Source organism: Lissotriton helveticus, chromosome 12, assembly GCF_964261635.1.
Source record: "Lissotriton helveticus chromosome 12, aLisHel1.1, whole genome shotgun sequence".
Lineage (NCBI taxonomy): Eukaryota > Metazoa > Chordata > Amphibia > Caudata > Salamandridae > Lissotriton > Lissotriton helveticus.
The window spans coordinates 595,784,107-595,803,819 of record NC_136073.1 but is presented as its reverse complement, the minus strand read 5'-3'; the positions used below and the strand labels follow the sequence as shown (position 1 = coordinate 595,803,819).

Sequence of the window (19,713 nt, the reverse complement as noted above, 5' to 3'; positions counted from 1 at the left end):
GTGGGACAAGGTCAAGAATGGAAGAGTTACCAAAAGGCAAAAAGTTCCGCTTGATCCCGGGAGCCGGCCACCTATGTCGGGGGCGATCTCAGGCTACACCAGGAGAACACGACTTGGGGAGGGAGCCGGAGCCAAGCGCCCCCTCCGAGTCCGCGCCATCACACCGTCCCTCGGGGGCCTCCGTCAAGCGGTTCAGGGTGGCACCGCATTACATTGTTCACAAATGCAGTCACGTCCTCAAACAGCCCCCACTTTACTTTGAGAATAGTGAAGCTGAAGCAAGTTCAAATAGGCTTCAGACAGTGTTACAAGCACTCCTCAAAACTTTGAACCATCAGAGTGCATGAGTTTCATGCTCGATCGATTGAGCTAGCCGGATCGGGCAACAAAAAGTATAAAATAGTTATGGAAATAGTTGTTTAATAAAATGTTTTACCCTGTTACTTTGCTGGTGTGTTGTATATATTTGTAATATTTGCATAGAGTTTATCGTTATTTTGGGCGGGGTGGGTGGCGGAGCCGAGCTGTATTGCAGCCATCATGGTGTGGAGTTCAGTTCATCTCAACAGTTTCGTGTTTGTCATGAGGGGTTGTTCCTAATGTTTCTATTTTAGCGAGGTCAAAAAGAGATCCCATTAGTGGCCTACTGATTTTGCTCGATTCCTTTTGTTTTTTTACACGATTTTTCGCTATCTGCAAAGACTAAACAGAGTATTGCGACTCTGTGCTTGTTTGTAAATAGAGAATGAACCAAAGAGAACCAATTCTAAAACAGTAAATGCTTGGATAACAATCAATCAAATGGAGAGAGAAGCAGGCACGACGGATTACAACCGGGGCAAAGGCCTGCGTTAACTACCCTTCACTATCTGCAAAGAGAGAGTACTCCTAATAGAAATGAGGGGGAGGGGGGGGCAGCATTCAAAGCAGATCAGTGTGCATAAACACGAAAATGTTTTTACTTACCACGTACTTGACATTCGACAGCTTATGATATTTGCTATTAAAAAACCATTGAAATTCACTGAAAAAACCATAGGTTAGAGACCATATATAGTTAGGAATTAGCATTTAAAAAACCTTGAAAATTCACTGAAAAAACCATAGGTTATAGACCATATATAGTTAGGGATTAGCATTTAAAAAACCTTATTTTACTCACACAAAACCATTGAAATTCCATATATAGTTAGTTGCACTAACTATATATCGCGCACCCGCAATCCACTGCTGATGATGTCACATATTACATCATTCATGACATGGTCAGTGACATCACTGATGACATCACTGATGACATCTCAAATGACATCACTGATGACATCTCAAATGACATCACTGATAACATCTCAAATGACATCACTGATGACATCTCATTTGACATCAATGACCACATCACTGATGATATCATTCATGTGACAATACAATGCATCTCCTCACACTTTAATATAATCTCTGTTACACCCAGTGTTAAATACAGAGTATAATTTTTGAAACCATTGACACACCAATACTAGTTACTACATACGCACTCAGTGATTCCTATGTTTACACACACATTCACTCATTTACCCATACAATCATTCATACATACAATCACTCATCTTTACAACACTATCATATGCACTCATACACCTATACAGACTCTCACACTCTGTCACTCATCCATGGAGTTACTCGCACACCTAGTCAGTCCTGTAAATAATCAATCACACTTCCATTTTCTAATCTATACAGTTAAACATAGAGCACCTTACATTTTGAAACATATACTAACACATACTTACTCTCTTATACAATTATTGATACAAATACACATTGATCTGCACAGAGTCACACACCTCCCAGCCAGCCACACACACTCAGTCTCCCATACAAATACTTGGCCAATCAATCAATAACCCATATAGTTACTCATATAGCTACTGACCAACACATGCAGCAGTTTACAGAACAACAGACATAATGATGCACAAATTAAGACAGTTTAGTCACTAACCCATGCACTCAGTGAGACACATTTAATCACTCACTCATACAGTCAGTCACGCACCTACTAAATCCTTCATCCAGACACTTCTACATCTACTCATTCTTCAATATGTAAAACATATTTAAACTTTACAGAAACACACAGTCACTGGATGATGTCATCAGTGATGTCATTTGAGATGTCATCAGTGATGTCATCAGTGATGTCACTGACCATGTCATGAATGATGTAATATGTGACATCATCAGCAGTGGATTGCGGGTGCGCGATATATAGTTAGTGCAACTAACTATATATGGAATTTCAATGGTTTTGTGTGAGTAAAATAAGGTTTTTTAAATGCTAATCCCTAACTATATATGGTCTATAACCTATGGTTTTTTCAGTGAATTTTCAAGGTTTTTTAAATGCTAATTCCTAACTATATATGGTCTCTAACCTATGGTTTTTTCAGTGAATATATATATATATATATTCAGCCTCCATTCGTCCGCAGGGAGCAGGTACCACTTTCAGGGCGGTCAGGGCGGACAACCTCCTTATATATCCAACCGGAACTCCCATTCAAAGAAAAGAAGTACGACTGACCAGACCTTCAGGTAGAAACTTGCACTTTTATTTTACTAAGGACAGCCGAGTAAAAGTGAACAGCCCTGACGCGTTTCGGGGCTTAGCATAGCCCCTTCCTCATAGGATAAACCCACGAAATGCACTGTGATGCTTGTCATGGCGCCATTTACTGAATGCTCTTGATTTAAATGTTCCAAGTGGGCGTCTCAAGTGAGCAGAAAACGTCAAGCATGCTGGTACCTGTAGTTAAGCGCTGTTTCTCCACCGTGGGATCAGTGCAATTTCGAAAGTCTTTAAATATTTCAAGCCCCAGTGGGCCGTGAATCTTGAAGCTGTCTTTCTTTAATATTGAAAAGCGCTTGAAGCCTGAAGTCCATCAATGAAATGCAGGGCATTTCACCTTTTCCCTTGCCTCGCATAGTTCACACACAATCTCCCGGCTGGAAACTCCGTGCCATGAACTGGAATGAACAATGCTGGCGGGCCCAGCTCCTTTAGACAACAATCCAGCCTCCATTCGTCCGCAGGGAGCAGGTACCACTTTCAGGGCGGTCAGGGCGCAGGGTGCAGACAACCTCCTTATATATCCAACCGGAACTCCCAATCAAAGAAAAGAAGTGCGCCTGACCAGACCTTCAGGTAGAAACTTGCACTTTTATTTTTCTAAGGACAGCCGAGTAAAAGTGAACAGTCCTGACGCGTTTCGGGGCTTAGGACTGTTCACTTTTACTCGGCTGTCCTTAGAAAAATAAAAGTGCAAGTTTCTACCTGAAGGTCTGGTCAGGCGTACTTCTTTTCTTTGAATGGGAGTTCCGGTTGGATATATATATATATATATCACTTTTGTATCCTGTAACTCGCCCACGAGTATCGACGAACAGGTACAGACCACACAGAATGCGCGTTGAAAGTTCTCAAGGTGGTTTAATTATTTCATCGCCTCCAGCATGATGCGTTTCGGCTACGTCACTGTAGCCTTGTTCACATGACATTAGGAACCAATGATTGTGTTTATATAGTGAGTGCAATACAAATGGCGGGATAACATAATGCATAGACATAGAAGAGTTATTCTTAAAGTGACAGTGCAATACATGTTCAAGATAGGCATAAAACATTCATAATAATTAGTTGAGAATGTTCAATAATGAGTCCTAAATACTTAACAGATTACCAAATGCCTTGTATATAAATATAAAATATATTGTATTAATAATACATGGTAATCGCTGCATCTAAAAAAGTTCATGATATGCAGCTCAATGTACATTCCTAAATAACTACTCTCCTTATGTCGAAAACATTCCCTGCCAATGATCGTTTAAAGTGCTAGTGCAAGAACACACATACATTAAAAACTGTGCAAATTAGTGCATAGTGCAAAAATGCCAAAAATCCGAAGTGGGGGATATTGAAATTGTGCATATCCCTCCTTCCTGATTACAGGCTGATTTTCAATGGAAGCACTAGGGGACCCCATGTTGCAGATCAAAATTAGGATGATTTACATGTTCCCCATGTGACAACTTTACACAAATAACTAAAATCGTGAAAAACGACATATATTATAATTAAATTCATATTTCCACAGCAGAAAACTGAATGTTACGTACTGACCTATCATTAAAGTGCAATAATTGTCAACAAAGTCTTAGATGATGGTAAGGCATATGGCAGCACATGCTGAATTCCCTGATTGATGCCTGACTGTGTAATCATAAGCAGACATCATAAAAGGTGGTGATTCGATGTTTAACAAAAAAGGGGAATGGTATATATATATATACTGACTGCAGCAAGCTTGGAAAATCGTCCCTTAGAAGGTGGGAGGAGTGTCTCCATTTATATCAGGGAGACGCTCTGAAGTGGACATTTATTTTAAAACAAGCAATGGCATCCGAAGAAGGGGGATTTGGGGGGCAGCCGAGCCTCGAGGTCTGCCCCCCGGGCAGGTTTGGGAGGGGGAAGGGGTAAACATGGGAGCGGCCATTTTGTGCGCCCTGGGGCTGCTGGGACCAGCCCAAAGCAGCCTAAAAAATTACGGAATTACAGCCCAAATAGCCTTTTTAGCCGGGTTTCCGCTTCCTCCCAGCCACCATTTTAGGTATTGAAACCTGGTGGCTGGGAGCATGAAGTAGCTTGTCGTGCGTTTGTGGCAGTTTTTTATACGGAGCATGGCGGTTGCGGAAGACGTTTGTGTTTTAGAGGCCATCCGCCTGCTGAGCGAAGCAGGGCGGATGGACCTCTTGGTGGGGCCGCGGGCGGTGCGGCCGGTGAGGCAGGCGTCCTTCGGCCTGGCGGCGGCAGTTATGGCCTGCTCGCCGCCGCGAAAAGCCCCTCGGCTTCAGGTGAGTCTCCGGGGCAGCACCGATGTCAGGAGCGCGGCCCCGGGAGACAGAGGGGAGCGGGATGTAGAAGAGCGGGCGAGGCGCGTGTCCAGGGGCGCCTCGCCGTGTCTCTCTGGTGCGTTTGTGGGCAGGCGGGGCGGCGGGCGGGAGGCATGGCGCCGAGGCCGAGCAGCCGCGCACAGAGTCGCAAGGCTGCTCGGAGATAGTAGAGAGTGGCGAGGGGCCCGGGGAAGGAGCGAGGCATCGGGTGGGTCCAAGGGACAAGGAGTGCGAGACGAGCTGGAGCGCGGGAGGGAGGGGGTGGGGGGAAGGAGGCAGGAGCACGGTCGGGCGGGGGGGGAGGGGCGGTGGGAAGGTGAAGGGGGGAATGAGAGAGGAGGGCAGGCCACGAGGAGGCACTATGAGAGCCTCTCGCCGGCCCGGCAGAAGGGATGAGGGGGAGGGGCAGGAGCGACGGAAGGAAGGGGGCGAAAGGGGGATTGCGGGGAGGGGTGGGGTCGGGAGGTAGGGGGAGGGGAGAAGAGGCTGTAATTTTGGGGGAGCGGGCAGGGGGGGAGCAGAGGCAGGTGGGGGGGTCCTCGTTGTTGTTTGAATCTGAGGGCAGTGAGAGGGAGTGGAAGGGGCTGGATGTGTTCGCGTCTTGGGAAGAGGGCCTCAGGGAGGCTCGCATGGCGGCGGCAAATGAGGCAGTACAGGAGGGGGACGAGGCGGGCCCGTCGGGGCGGGGGAAGGAAGGGCTTGGGCAGGGTGGCAGAGGGGAGCTGGAGAGGGCTAGGGGAGCCGGGGAGGGGCTGGACCTGGAGGTGGACGAAGGGGCAGGGGTAGGGGGGCTTAGTTGGAGCGAAGAGGAGGATGAGGGTGGGGTGGGGGATGGCTGGGGGGATTGGTATCGGGCGGGCGGTGGCGCGCAGTGGCAGGGACCCGGCACACCAGCAGTACCTTTTTTCTTGCAGGGGGAAGGCCGGCGCGGGGGAGCGGACTTGGAAAGGCTTGGGGCGGCCCAGCGACACCAAGGAGAAGGGAGGACGGAGCTTCCTGCGGCAAGCCTGGAGACCACGAGGGATCACGGCGCGGCTGGCTCAAGAAGGCCCCGACGGGCTCGCCGGCCCTTGCACCCACAGGGCCCCAGCGGCTTGGGGAACAGCAGAGATCCTGGAGCATCGGCAAAGAGGACTATTTTAATTTGAGTAGGGGCAGAGGCGAAGTTAGGGCCTCTGGCAGGGTTCGGTCGGCGCCGCCACCGGCGCGCCGGACATATCGGTGGGGTGGCATGGAGTTGACAGAAGGCGGGGATGACAGTCCGGAGGAGGGGGAAGTGAGGGATGGGCCGGGTGGACGGGGGTCCGGTAATGGTGTCAGTTCTTTTTTGCAGGTGTCACGGGGCTTGGGTGCTGCGGCGGCCCGGACACGGTCGGGAGACAGGTCAGCGCCGGACTGGAAAGGCGAGGAACGGCGAGGGGATACTTTGGTTACAGGTAAAGGCAGGGAGGCGCCGCGGATGGTGTCGGTAGGGGTGGGGGGGGAGGAGAGGTGGGGGGAGAGGATTGGCTTTGCAAGGGGAGGTATGTGGTAGATCGGGGTGTGGGGACGGATGTGGCTGCACCGGCGCCTGGAGGGAAGGTGGCTGGGGACACTGGAGGCGGGGGCCCGGAGGGGTTGCCGGTGGGGGGCAAAGTTGCAAAGCCGGAGGCGGAGTGGAGTGCAGGCAGCGCAGTGGCGGTGGATGAGGGCGCAACGAAGCCTGAGAGTAAGGAATTGAAGTTTAAACGGCTCCCTTATATGGGGGTCACGAAGCCGCTAGGGGCGCATTTGATGGTGGCCACTAAAGAGAAGATATGGAAGGGAGAATATGTGGAGTTGTTGAAGTTGTTGCACCGGGAGGTCCGGTCAAAGGAAGGGTCGAAAGAGGAGGAGTATGAACTGCAGAAGCACCCGAGGGTGCCGCTGACGATAGAGAATTGGACGGCGGCGTTTTTTTGATTTTCGCGAGTGTGTACTGTGAGAAATTCCCGGATAGATCGGTGTCCCTTTTTAAGTACATGGACGTTATCCGGAAGGCTCAGATTACGGGGTAGGGGGTTTGCGTGGGCGCAGTACGACGAGGAGTTCAGGGCAAGGATGGCGTGGGATCCGGAGGCGAAATGGGGCGAGCTGGATTGTGATTTATGGCAGCACACGATGGGCTTGGCGGGGTCGGGCAAGACTATCTTTACCGCAAGCGGGCTCCCGATCATATATCAGCCCTTTCAGGGGCGCCCCACCCGAGGAGGGGTGGGGGCCGGAGCTAAGAGCCAGCCCGGTACAGCAGGGCCATGCTGGGATTTTAATAAAGGGGCATGCGCCAGAGAACATTGCCGTTTTCGACAAGAGTGCTCTGGGTGCGGTAAATATGGGCACCCGGTGCTGCGATGTTGGGGCCCAGCCGGTCAGCAGCATGGCGGTACACAGGCGGCGGCAGGGGCACCTCGCCCTGGGGGCGGACAGCCGTCAAACAGCAGCCGAGGTGGAAGGGGTACTGGGCCAAAGGGCTCGTACGCCGGTTAGACTGGACAGGTTGACGGCAGCCCTGCGCACTTACCCGGACGTGGGGGCTGCGGAACGTCTGCAGGCCGGGTTTCGAGCCGGGTTTCGAGACGGGTTTCGTTTGGGATACGAGGGTCCTCGGGGGGTCGGTGGGCAGACAATTTGCGTTTGGCGCGGGAACACCCGGAGGTGGTACAGAGTAAATTGGACAGAGAGGTACAGGAAGGCCGCATGGCGGGGCCTTTTGAGGACTGGCCAATGGCAGAGCTGATAGTGTCCCCAATAGGTGTGGTGCCCAAAAAGGAGGCAGGGCAGTTCCGGCTCATACAGCATCTGTCTTGGCCGGACGGAGGGTCGGTGAACGACTATATCAATGAGGATGAGGCAACGGTAGTATACTCCTCAGTGGAGGCGGCAATGGCTTTGGTGGTTAAGGAAGGACGAGGTGCGGTGATGGCCAAGTGCGACATCAAGTCGGCTTTTCGTTTACTGCCTGTTCACCCAGACGATTGGGGCCTGCTGGGAATCCAGTTTCACGGCCGCTGGTATGTGGACAAGGCGCTTCCGATGGGCTGCTCGATGTCCTGCGCGCTTTTTGAATGTTTTAGCACGTTCCTGCAGTGGTTTTTTACGGAACGCACGGGTCACCAAGGAGTCACGCACTACCTGGATGACTTTTTCTTGGTCGGGGCCCCAGACTCCACGAACTGCCAGGTGGCACTGGACAGGTTTCAGGAGATCATGGTGGACCTGGGGGTGCCGTTGGCACCAGAGAAAACAGTGGGGCCAGGCACGGCGCTGTCGTTTTTGGGCATTGAGATTGACTCAAAGTCAATGGAAGCGCGGCTGCCGGTGGACAAACAGCAGCAGATGCTGGGGCTACTAGAGGTGATGGTGGCCAGGAAAAAGGTGACGGTGTTGGAAGTGCAAGTGCTGTTGGGACATCTCAACTTTGCGTGCAGGGTGGTGCGGGTGGGAAGGACGTTCTGTAGACGGCTAGGCCGGGCATTGCTGGGGCGGAGGCCTCCACACCACCACGTGCGAGTGTCGGCGGGCGTGCGGGAGGATTTGCGGATGTGGCAGTTTTTCCTGAACCAGTTCAACGGGGGGCCCTTACAGCGGGACGTGGACTTGGTTTGGGATGTGCAGATCTTCTCGGATGCGGCGGGCAGCGAGGGTTTCGGTCTCTACTGGAACGGGAAATGGTGCGCAGAGAGGTGGCCCCCAGAGTGGTCAGGGGGAGGGAGGAGCATTGCATTCCTTGAGTTGTTTCCATTGGTGGTGGCAATCTGGCTGTGGGGGGCAATGCTGGCACATCGAAGGGTGACTTTCAATGTGGACAACATGGCGGTGGTGCACGTGGTGAATCGCCAATCCGCCAGGGATGAGCAAGTGTTGAAACTGCTGAGAGTGTTTGTGCTGGGCTGTTTGCGCCATGAAATTGCTTTTCGCGCGGTGCATGTCCCAGGAATTGACAATGACATTGCGGACGCCCTATCTCGTTCACAGTGGGGGAGATTCCGTGGGTTAGCCAAGGACGCGGAACGGGACCCGACACCACTGCCGGCGCTGCTGTGGGACATAGGCAACACCGGATGTTGCAGCTGGTTCTAGGATCTTTGGCGGAGTCAACCAGAGCAGCGTATGTGTCAGCCTGGGGGGAGTTTGTGGCGACAGGGGCGCGTTGGCGGCCGCCGGGCAGAGACAGACGGGAAGAGGTGGTACAATACTTACTGGATCTGATTGGAAGGGGTTTGTCAAGGGTGACGATAGCGGGTAAGATGGCGGGGATAAGTTTCATGGGGAAGCTGTTTTGGGGCTATGCGCCATCCGCAGGTGAATTGGGGACCAGGATGTTGGAGGGTTGGGCGCGGGAATGCGGGCGGAGGGAGGGCAGTGCGGCGGCCGGTGTCAAAAGAGCTGTTGAGCGGAGTGGTGGGTATGCTGCCGAGTGTGTGCAGAGATGGCAGAGAGGCTTGCTTGTTCGGGACTTTGATGGTGTGGATGTTCGCGGGGGCATTCCGGGTGTCGGAGCTGTTGGGTTCTAAGGCCGGTCGGGGGGTGGAATGGCCTGAGGTGCATGTGGAACAGGCGGAAGTGCACATGTGGCTGCGTAGGTCCAAGACGGATCAGAGGGCTGTGGGGGAATGGGTGGTCCTGCAAAAAGGAGACGAAGGGAGTGAGTGCCCGGTGCTTTGGGGCAGGAAATGGAGGAGTGAATGTGCAGGGAGTGGTCTGGTGTTTCAGCACGCGAATGGGAAGTGTGTGACGGGGTCTCAGCTGTTGGGAGTGTTTCGGAAGACCCTGGGCAGACTGGGAGTGGATGGGCGACAATTTAGCACGCACTCTTTTAGGATAGGGGCGGCGTCCGAGGCGCACCGGCGGGGGTGCGGGAGGGGGGCCATCATGCGCTTGGGTAGGTGGACCTCGGATTGCTACCGCCGTTATGTGCGCAGCATGGACCCAAGGGGAGCGCGCGAGTTGGAGCTGGGGGGACAGTGTTGATTGCCATTTGTTTCCCATTTCAGGTTCGGTGGCGGTCCCCACGTCCCGGGACATGTTGGTCTGGATTGTGGGACATTCTTTTGTGAAGAGGGCAAAGTGGCAGGCGCAGGACAGATATTTTGGGGATAACCTGGGTTTTAATCCGGCTTTGTTTCAGGTGGTTTGGTCAGGGTGGGGGGCATGAGATGGAAGGAGTTGGTCACGACGTTGAATGGTTTGGTTTGCGGGGGGCGTTGCCCTGACGTGTTGGTCCTCCACTTGGGGGAGAACGATATGGTGCAGGAGTCGGGTTTGGTGCTCATGAGAGCGATGCGGCGGGATTTGGCGGAGCTGCGCAGGTGTTGGGCGGGTTGTGCGGTGGTGTGGACTGAGCTGGTGCCGCGTAGGGTGTGGCGGGGAGAGGTGAAGCCGCAGGCGGTGGACAAGGCGAGGCGGAAATTAAATGTGGAAATGGTGTGTTTTTGCAGGCATTTGGGTTTTACGCGCATATGGCACAGGGACATCAGGTACGATGCGCCGGAGATGTTCAGGGGAGATGGAGTACACCTCTCCCGCATTGGCATGGATCTTTATTTGCTGGAGCTTCGGGAGGTATTGGCGAAGTTGTTGGGGGTTCGCCGGGAGTAAGGAGTCTGCATGGACGCGCATTTGTGGCGGGGGGGATTGGGGGGGCAGGGAAAGTGGGGGAAGAGGTGTAACCACTTTTCCCACTTTCCCTGGGTGGCGGCGTTGGGGGGATGTTGGCCAAGTTTGGCTGGAGTTCGGTTCTTTATTCTTATGTTTGGGGTTTTGGGGAACGGGAGCGTGGAAAGGGTAAACAGCTTTGGAGTTACATTAGAGGGTACTTAGTTACAGTTGCAAGAAGGCAGATAGGTCTGTAGGTATTGGCAGATTTTGGAGTTAGGACATAGGGGAGAAAATTGGATACTAGGAGGATGTAATTGAATTGTATATTTGTAATTGCGGGGTGGGGGGACTGTATCATGTGGGGATCGTAGGGGTGGAGGAGAGAAAACCTAATGGGTCAGGTAACTCGATGTTTAGAGAGGTTATAGTTTTGTGAGGCGGTTGCCAGGCAATTATGTGATGTGCACCTGTTTCAAATAAAGCGGCCTTTTACACACACAAATTGGTAGTCGGTCTTGATTGTCCCCTTCATCCCTCCCAAGGGGGATTTGGGGGGCAGCCGAGCCTCGAGGTCTGCCCCCCGGGCAGGTTTGGGAGGGGGAAAGGGGAAACATGGGAGCGGCCATTTTGTGCGCCCTGGGGCTGCTGGGACCAGCCCAAAGCAGCCTAAAAAATTACGGAATTACAGCCCAAATAGCCTTTTTAGCCGAGTTTCCGCTTCCTCCGAGCCACCATTTTAGGTATTGAAACCTGGTGGCTGGGAGCGTGAAGTAGCTTGTCCCACCCTCCCACCCTTTGGATCCGTGGTTTGGGGTTTTTAAAGTATTTCGGGGTAAAGTTTTATAGGTAGGCGGCTTTTGGGGACAGGTGCACAAGAGGGGTTTTTGTATGTATTTGTCGCTTTGAACAGGTGCAGGCGGAGTTGGGGGGGATGTTGGCCAAGTTTGGCTGGAGTTCGGTTCTTTATTCTTATGTTTGGGGTTTTGGGGAACGGGAGCGGGGAAAGGGTAAACAGCTTTGGAGTTACATTAGAGGGTACTTAGTTACAGTTGCAAGAAGGCAGATAGGTCTGTAGGTATTGGCAGGTTTTGGAGTTAGGACGTAGGGGAGAAAATTGGATACTAGGAGGATGTAATTGAATTGTATATTTGTAATTGCGGGGTGGGGGGACTGTATCATGTGGGGATCGTAGGGGTGGAGGAGAGAAAACCTAATGGGTCAGGTAACTCGATGTTTAGAGAGGTTATAGTTTTGTGAGGCGGTTGCCAGGCAATTATGTGATGTGCACCTGTTTTAAATAAAGCGGCCTTTTACACACACAAATTGGTAGTCGGTCTTGATTGCCCCCTTCATCCCTCCCAAGGCACGGAGTGCCAAAATGCATAATGCCAGTTTGTTTTCTGGAAATTAAGGAGGTTGAATTTACTAACCTGTGTGGGCTCACGTCTTCCCTATCGGAGAGGATTGTTTGTTTGGATGTAATGTGCGTGGCCACCCGCACTAGAGCTCCCACGCTGAAGTGTTCGGCGAACTGTGGCAACTGGTGGAGCATCTCAAGGCGCTTGAAGACACGCCGAACCACCGCAACTCGCAGCGTCTTAGCCAGGCCAGAAAACTGGGGGATGACTGCATCGCCGCGCCTGTGCTTACTTAGGCAGCAGGTACACCGGCTCGCTGTGAAGATTGATGGTGGGGTGAAGGTCAGCAAATTGAGCCTCCAGAACACAACAAGTACCATAAGCCTAAGGGGGCTGCAGTCACCGCCCAGTTGGGCAAGGACTTCCACATGTGTGACTGCAGCCAGTAAACTCGGGGCAGCGAGTTTGGAAAATCATCCCTTAGAAGGTGGGAGGAGTGTCTCCATTTATATCAGGGAGACGCTCTGAAGTGGACATTTATTTTTAAACAAGCAATGGCATCCGAAGAAGGCACGGAGTGCCAAAATGTATAATGCCGGTTTGTTTTCTGGAAATAAAGGAGGTTGAATTTACTCACCTGTGTGGGCTCACGTCTTCCCTATCGGAGAGGTTTGTTTGTTTGGATATATATGTATATATATATATATATATATATATCCCAAAATAAGGCAGCACTCTGTGATAGGTAAGGAGACATCCTTTATTTGAGCAGACAGGAGGCAGCTTCTCATCCCGTCATTTCGTCCTCCTGGCCGACACGTTTCGAAGAAACTCTTCTTCTTCCTCAAAGGCCATCGTGAGGAAACCGGCAAATGAAGCGCATTCCCACTGTACCCTGCGTGTTCCTTTAATCCAATTGGTTGGCATCTGGTGTGCCATTTATTCAAAAAGCCACTCAGAGTACCCGGAATTGAAGATCCTCCTTTCTGCCAATAATAACCATAATCCCAACCAATGTTCAATTTCAGTAACTTAAATATGTTAAATCCATTCATATTTAGTTTTTTAATACATTTCTAATGATTGATGTTTGTGAGCAACAAACATCAAACCGTACATGCCATGACATTCAGGGGCAGCTTACTCATTCCCTGTTATGAATTATTAGGCCCCATGGAGCATAATATAATAATGTGCATGGCTGCAACATATTGTACATTATGTAGCTGCAACCTTGGTGCATTAGGGTCTGCTGTGGGAGTGATCTCATCCATATTTTAGCATGTTTACTCAGAGACATTCGCTTCATATTTATTTTGTATACAATATGATAGCACCACCCTATCCCTTGTGCTTAAGCTATGCCCAACACTTTTATTAATGGTTAATTGAATTAATTATTAAAATTTGATTAACACGTTTTAAATTGCTTTTAAAATACAAGAGCCATTATAGTACACCACATGTGATTGCTAACCCTGCCAATAGTAAATAGTCTTTATGATCATAACTGCATTAATAACATTAAATTTATGTACATTTTATTATGGCATCCTATCACTAACCCAAACAAAAACAGTGGTCATTGTTACATTGTTCTAAGAATATCTCACCAATTTATTTTCAGTTATTTTCATCGTCAATTATATTTAAAAGTATCAGTGTTGATTTTTTAATGTTACATTTTTTATTGAAGAAGATTAGCAGGTTAATGGCAGCCAGATAAAAAAGTTGTATGCCAATGGCTTAAAGAGAATATATATTTGCCACCATAATCTGCCCAAAAAGAAGTAGGGTTGCCACGTGTTAAAATGGCCAATTAGCAAACTAATTTACCACTAGCAATTACATCACAAGACCATCATCCCGACATTGAAAGAACAGGAAATCACATGGCATGAAATTAGATCTAGATCAATGGGAATGAACTTGTAGTTTTTGACTCAGATGAAATCTCCACACATAAATTACATGCCACAAAGGAGTGAGCTTTGATTATGGTGGCCAGCTTTAATCCTTCCAACACTGGTTCACTTAGTACCTCTTGATGAAACTGTAAGACCCGGTACTGTGTCTTTGCATTCGTAAAATTTCCAGTACAAATTTTTTTGTATTGTATTGTAATTGCATTTATATAGCGCTTACTACCCCTGATGAGGCGTCAAATCGCTTTTTCGGTGGGTAGCACGCTACTCCGGGAACCATAGAGGATTAGTGTTGAATTAGTATAGTGAAACTTGCAAGTACATTTTAAGTGGTGGATAGGTTAGTCAGTTATTTGGATTTGGAATGATAGCAGTAGGATAGAGGAGGAAAAAAAGGTTTGTATTTATATAGCGCTTGTTACCCCTGATGGGGTTTTGAAACATTCTATTCAGGAAGCCCATAAAGGATTAGTGATGAATTAATATGGTGAAATATGAAAGTAATATCAGTGGTGGATATTAGTCAGTTATTTGGAGTGAGAAGGATAGCGGAGGAATAAAAGGGGAAGAAAGGTTTGCATTCATATAGCACCTGTTACCCCTGATGGATGTTGAAGCGCTTTTCTGGCGAGTAGCACGCCACTCCGGAACTCAAAGGATTAGTATTGAAAATAAGTATAGTAAAATATTAAAGAAATTTGGGTAGCGGATATGTTATTCAATTATTTGGGTAGAGAAGTGTAGGTGGTGGGATAGTGAAGGGAAAGAGGTTTGTATTTATATAGAGCTTGCTACGCCTGATGGGGTTTTGAAGCGCAAGTAGCACGCTACTCTGGAACCCATCAGGATTAGTGTTGGATTAGTATGGTGAAACATGAAAGTAATTTTAGTGATGGATATGTTAGTCAGTTATTTGGATTGAGAAGGGTTGGGGAGAGGTAGAAAAGAGGGAAGAGTTTAGAAAGGTTTGTTTTGGAAGATCGGTATAGTAAGAGGTGTAAGATGATGCAAGGAGGGGTAGAGTAGGAGAGAGTCAAGAAAGGGTTATTTTGGGGATCATAGTAGTGGTATGGGGTTTGGCGTTAAATGAGAGAGTGGATGTAGAGGATATACTGAGAGAAGTATAGGCTGAGAAATAGGGATGTGCATTGGAAATGCTAAATTAGAAGAAAGTGATAAATATATAGATCCATAAGTACATTGAAAGTATATAGGTGCATAATGGAGGTATGTATATTGGGCAGCATTGCTGGCCTTGGTCAGTCTCAAACAGGCTCAAACAGGCAACTGCCCTTGTCCTCTCCGCCCTTAGCTGAGACGCCCTAAGCCTGGCCTTTTATAGCCCCAGTAATCAGGTGACCCCGTCAGCCAATGGGAACCCTAGCCCTAACACTATCCAATCACAACACTAGCCCTAAAAATCTAGAACCAATAGGAGACTAAGGGGCAGATGTATCATTACCATCATTTGAGAGTCCCAAATAGCGATTTTTTAGAAATCGCTATTTGGGAATTGCAAATTGGGATGTATGTAGAAATTCGCAATTTTTTAGCGATTTCTTAAAATTCCTTAATTGCGATTAGCAAATTGCTAATCGCAATTAAGGAATAATTTCCCATTCATTTCTATGGGCCAGGAGGCCCATAGGAATGAATGGGAAGTTATTCTCAATTTTCGATTCACAATTTGCGAATCGCAAATTGAGAATAATTTCAAGGGTGCAGGGGTGTCCAAAGGACACCCTGTTGCACCCCTGAAATATGCATGGGTGCACATGTGGCACACATACATGCCCTAAGGGCATGTATGTGCATCACGTGGCACTTTGAAAAATGCAAAAATGTGCATTTTTCAAGGAATTCGCAATTTACCACCAACTTGAAGTTGGTGGTAATTTGCGATTCCTTAAGGGCATGTTGCTAATTGTTTTTGCTACGTACATTGCATTTAAGGAATCCCAAAATTTGCGATTCCTTAAATGCAATTGCAAAATAAGGAATCGCAAATTTTGCGATTCCTTATTTTGCACCAGATTTTGCTTCATACATTCCATTTAGCAAATTTCGGCCTTTGCTAATGCGAATTTGCTTGATACATCTGGCCCCAGGACCTTACAGCCAATCTTAGCCCTAGTCCAAGCACCCAATCAGTTCAAGAACCCTAATCTCTACGTACAATAGAGGCCCTAGCCCTACCAGTAGTCCCACCCCAAGTCCAAGCAACAAATGGCACAGGAAGCTCTTGTCCCTAGTTCCAATAGAAAGCCTAACCCTACTCTTAGTCCCACAACCAGTCCAGCAACCAATCACACCAGAAGCCTAATCGCTACCTCCTCGCTGGGGAACACCTTCCTCTGAATGGTGTTGATCTGTGCGCCCAGGAAGATGTTCACCTGTTCTGGTTCCATTAAGGATTTTCCCCAGTGTATTGAGAATCCCAGTTCTGTCAGCGTCTGTGTGACCCACTTTGCATGTAGTTGGCATTGTTTGTAGGAACTTGCCTTTATCAGCCAGTCGTTGAGGTAGGGATATACATGAATCCCCTCCCTCCGTAGATGCGCCGCTACAGCTGCGAGGCATTTTGTGAAGACCCTTTGTGCGGATTTTAGTCTGAAGGCCAGGGCTGTGAACTGGTAGTGCGCTTTGTCGATGGCAAATCTAAAACTCAGATGTTTTCTGGAGGCTAGTCTTCCTCCGCTCTCCACTTTACCCCCTCCCCCCCAAACGTTTTTACTGCAAATTAGCCCATCCCATACATGGTTGCATAGCGCAGAGATGGTACTTTGTGTCTGCTGGAGGTTGATGCCTGTTTACTCAAGAGTAAAGATGCAGAGGAACACCAGAATTTCCTCAAATTCTCTTAAGCAGCAACACCTGTGTTGCAAACTGGATTAATGCGGTTTGATTGGGCTTTGCTTACGGTAAACAGATTTCTAGCATTGGACTTTTAATTTCCAAAGATCAATAAATCTTACCGGTTACAAAAAGTAAGTGTACAGCACAATGTCTGCTCAGTGGACAGATCTGTTTCAGAGCAATAGATGTTATAATCCTCATCCTATGCTTAAAATCTTTGCTAGAAAAACAGACATATAAGGCGAGCAGATTTGGAGTGTTGGTGTGGTAGAACATGCCACATAAAGGCGCAGCTCTCCACCTAAACCTTGTGAACTATCCATGGTTCCCTGCTTTTTTTTTTTTTGCATAATTGTTTTGCCATTGTAAGCCAGACAGGGCATTCTGATTACTTAAATTGGTTGCTCCCTTGTGTCTGGGCAAAGCTAGATCTCTCAGACAAGCTCCAATAAGAGCAATGCAGATGTCAGGGGTTGCTTTCATTAATAACAAGCAGGCTTGGGAGGTATTTACCAATCCAAAGTCATAATTCTATGCCTGGAACAGTAAAAGATTTTAATTACATTTCAGCTTGGTGTGGATGGCACTTGCTAATTCTATGCATAAATCTTAGCTAGAAAAACAATGTCGCTGGTGTAGTGTTCCATACAAAGGAGCTGCTCTCAGCTCTAAAATGTGGGAACCACCTAGTGTTCCTTACTTCATTTTTTTGCTCACATACATATATACACATATACATATACATACATATAGTGAAATGGGGTGAATTTGATAGCTCCGCAGCTACCAAATGAATTGACTGTGCTCGTGTTTTGCGTCAGTGCTGCGATCGCTGTCAGAGGTGCCAGTGTAGGCGGTGCCATCAGAGTCAGTGCTACCATCCCTATCAGAGGTGCCAGTGTAGGCAGTGCCATCGGCGTCAGTGCTGCCATCCCTGTCAGAGGTGCCAGTGTAGGCAGTGCCATCGAGTTCAAAAGTAAGCCAGTGTATAAGAAAGAAAACATTTTGAAAAATACCCTCTAAATAATACTCTAGTATGGGTACCCACTAATTCAGAGATGTACAAATAACCACTGCTCTTAAACTCCACATATTGTGACCATTTCAGAAATACATAGGTTTCCTTGATACCCATTTTTCAAGGACTGATCAGAGTTAACAAAAATTGATCCAACAATGGTGGTCAAAATGTAACTGGCAGAAACATGGACAGAACAACCAAAAATAAACTAACTTGAGGCAAAAAGAAATTAGAATTGGATCTTAAAAACATCAGTGTAGGAAGCTGGCTCTATCTATATAGTGCACCAAAATGAGATGCTCCGTGCAGAGTCCAGGCACCCCTTATTAGTGCACAGGGGCTTGCCCCAACAATCCCAAGGCGCTCCGGTCACTACTGGGTAGTTATAGTTAGGACCACGTTTCCATAAAAAAAACATTTTTTGGTTTGTAGATAACTTTGGCACTGTTTGATGAATATTCATGAAACTTTCCAAAAAAAGGTTCATTTACCTCAGCTCCTTCCTGGAAAGTTTTGGGATGATCTGCCAAGCGAGGGCCGAGAAAAAGTGGGGTTACAACATGTGTTTCCCCCATGCAATTTCCCAGAAGAAAATTAGGTACTGCTACAGCCAAAACTGCGAATGGAGTTACACCAAATTTGTCAGAAGACTGGGTCCAGAGAGCATGTTTTTTGTGAATTAATGTAAATCTATTGAACAGTTTTTGAGAAATGAAGGCTCAGAATTTCTGTAATGTTATTCTAGATATAAGCACTAGGAAGTAAGCTTGGCTCGGTCATGTGTTCAGCAATGTATTATTTGATTTTCTAGACCGGCCTGGGGTTTTACACAGAGACGTGATTGACCAGATTCATGAAAAGATGGCTCTCACTCTACAATGCTACATTCAGCAAAGTCACCCGGGTCCAGATGGCAGGTAAGGAATGGCAATGTCACAGCCATGAAAATGTACTGTGTGACAGTCACACTGTGCCAATGACTGGACTGATAGACTCGGGAAAAAATGAAGACTTCCTACTAGAGGGAATGTTAGTTCAGGAATTTACAAGAGAAAATGTAGTAATGAGACACTATTTATATGTGTATAAGTAGAAGGTTAACATGGCCACTAGCAAGACTAATCGTCAAGAGAATGGTGGTGTACAAACCAGGTTATCAACAATAGACACAGAAAAGTAGACGACTGGCCACTGGAGGGAATGTTCAGGAATTTGCAAGAGATACAAGAGGATGAAGACAAAATGGAATTATGAAACACTACATCTAGGTAATAGGTAGAGGGTTAATATGCCTTCTAGGAAGACTAATGGTCAGGAGACCCGAAGTGCACCAACCAGGTTATCAACACTCGAACTAGGGGTCAGGGACAACATAATCCCTGGTAATATAGAACAGCAATGGCCCTGAGTGATTACCAGTGGTTGAGATTAATCCAATCGTTCCAGACATCACTTTTTAGCATATTTTAGTGTGTCACCCTAAGTGGGACAGGTGTGCCCAGATGTGGATCTCGTGCACACTGTAACTAGAACAAAGCTTTACCTGGCTGATGAGCCCTAACTAGTGAGAAAACAGTCCTGGGTTGCTTGTTTTCCGGTTCTGGGAGGACCTGGCCTCACAGTTCAGGCTGGAGTGTTCCCACTTGAGCACGGTCAAAACTGATTTGCATAAGACTGGGTCCAAAATGAGGTGGCATTGTGTTCAAAATATTGATGGACTGGGTTGCAGCCCGAGTGATTACCAATGGCTGAGATTCATTTTAATTCAAGATTCCATCACATTTTGGTATACTTCCATGCAGCTAGAGAGCATAGCAGTGTGGGTGACTGTGTGAAACTAACAGCAGCAACACTGTCCCTGATTACAGAGCGAAGCACTGGGGTTGACTTCACAAAGCTATCAGCAGCATTGCCACCTTTTTTATGAAAGCACAGCACTGGGACTGGAAGCTTACAGCTAGAATCATCAGTTGCAACACCCACATCC

The 19,713-nt window shown here is 48.1% G+C and overlaps 1 protein-coding gene across 6 annotated transcripts in view; it reads left to right on the top strand.

Moving 5' to 3' along the window:
* The window catches only part of NR1I3 (nuclear receptor subfamily 1 group I member 3), a 908,808-nt gene that overhangs the window by 638,596 nt on the left and 250,499 nt on the right, over positions 1 to 19,713 (top strand). For all 6 annotated transcript variants that reach the window (XM_078671477.1, XM_078671479.1, XM_078671478.1 and 3 more), the window contains one exon: positions 18,538 to 18,643. In XM_078671477.1, the coding sequence (XP_078527603.1) occupies positions 18,538 to 18,643 (106 nt within the window). The remainder of the gene's footprint in view (positions 1 to 18,537; positions 18,644 to 19,713) is intronic.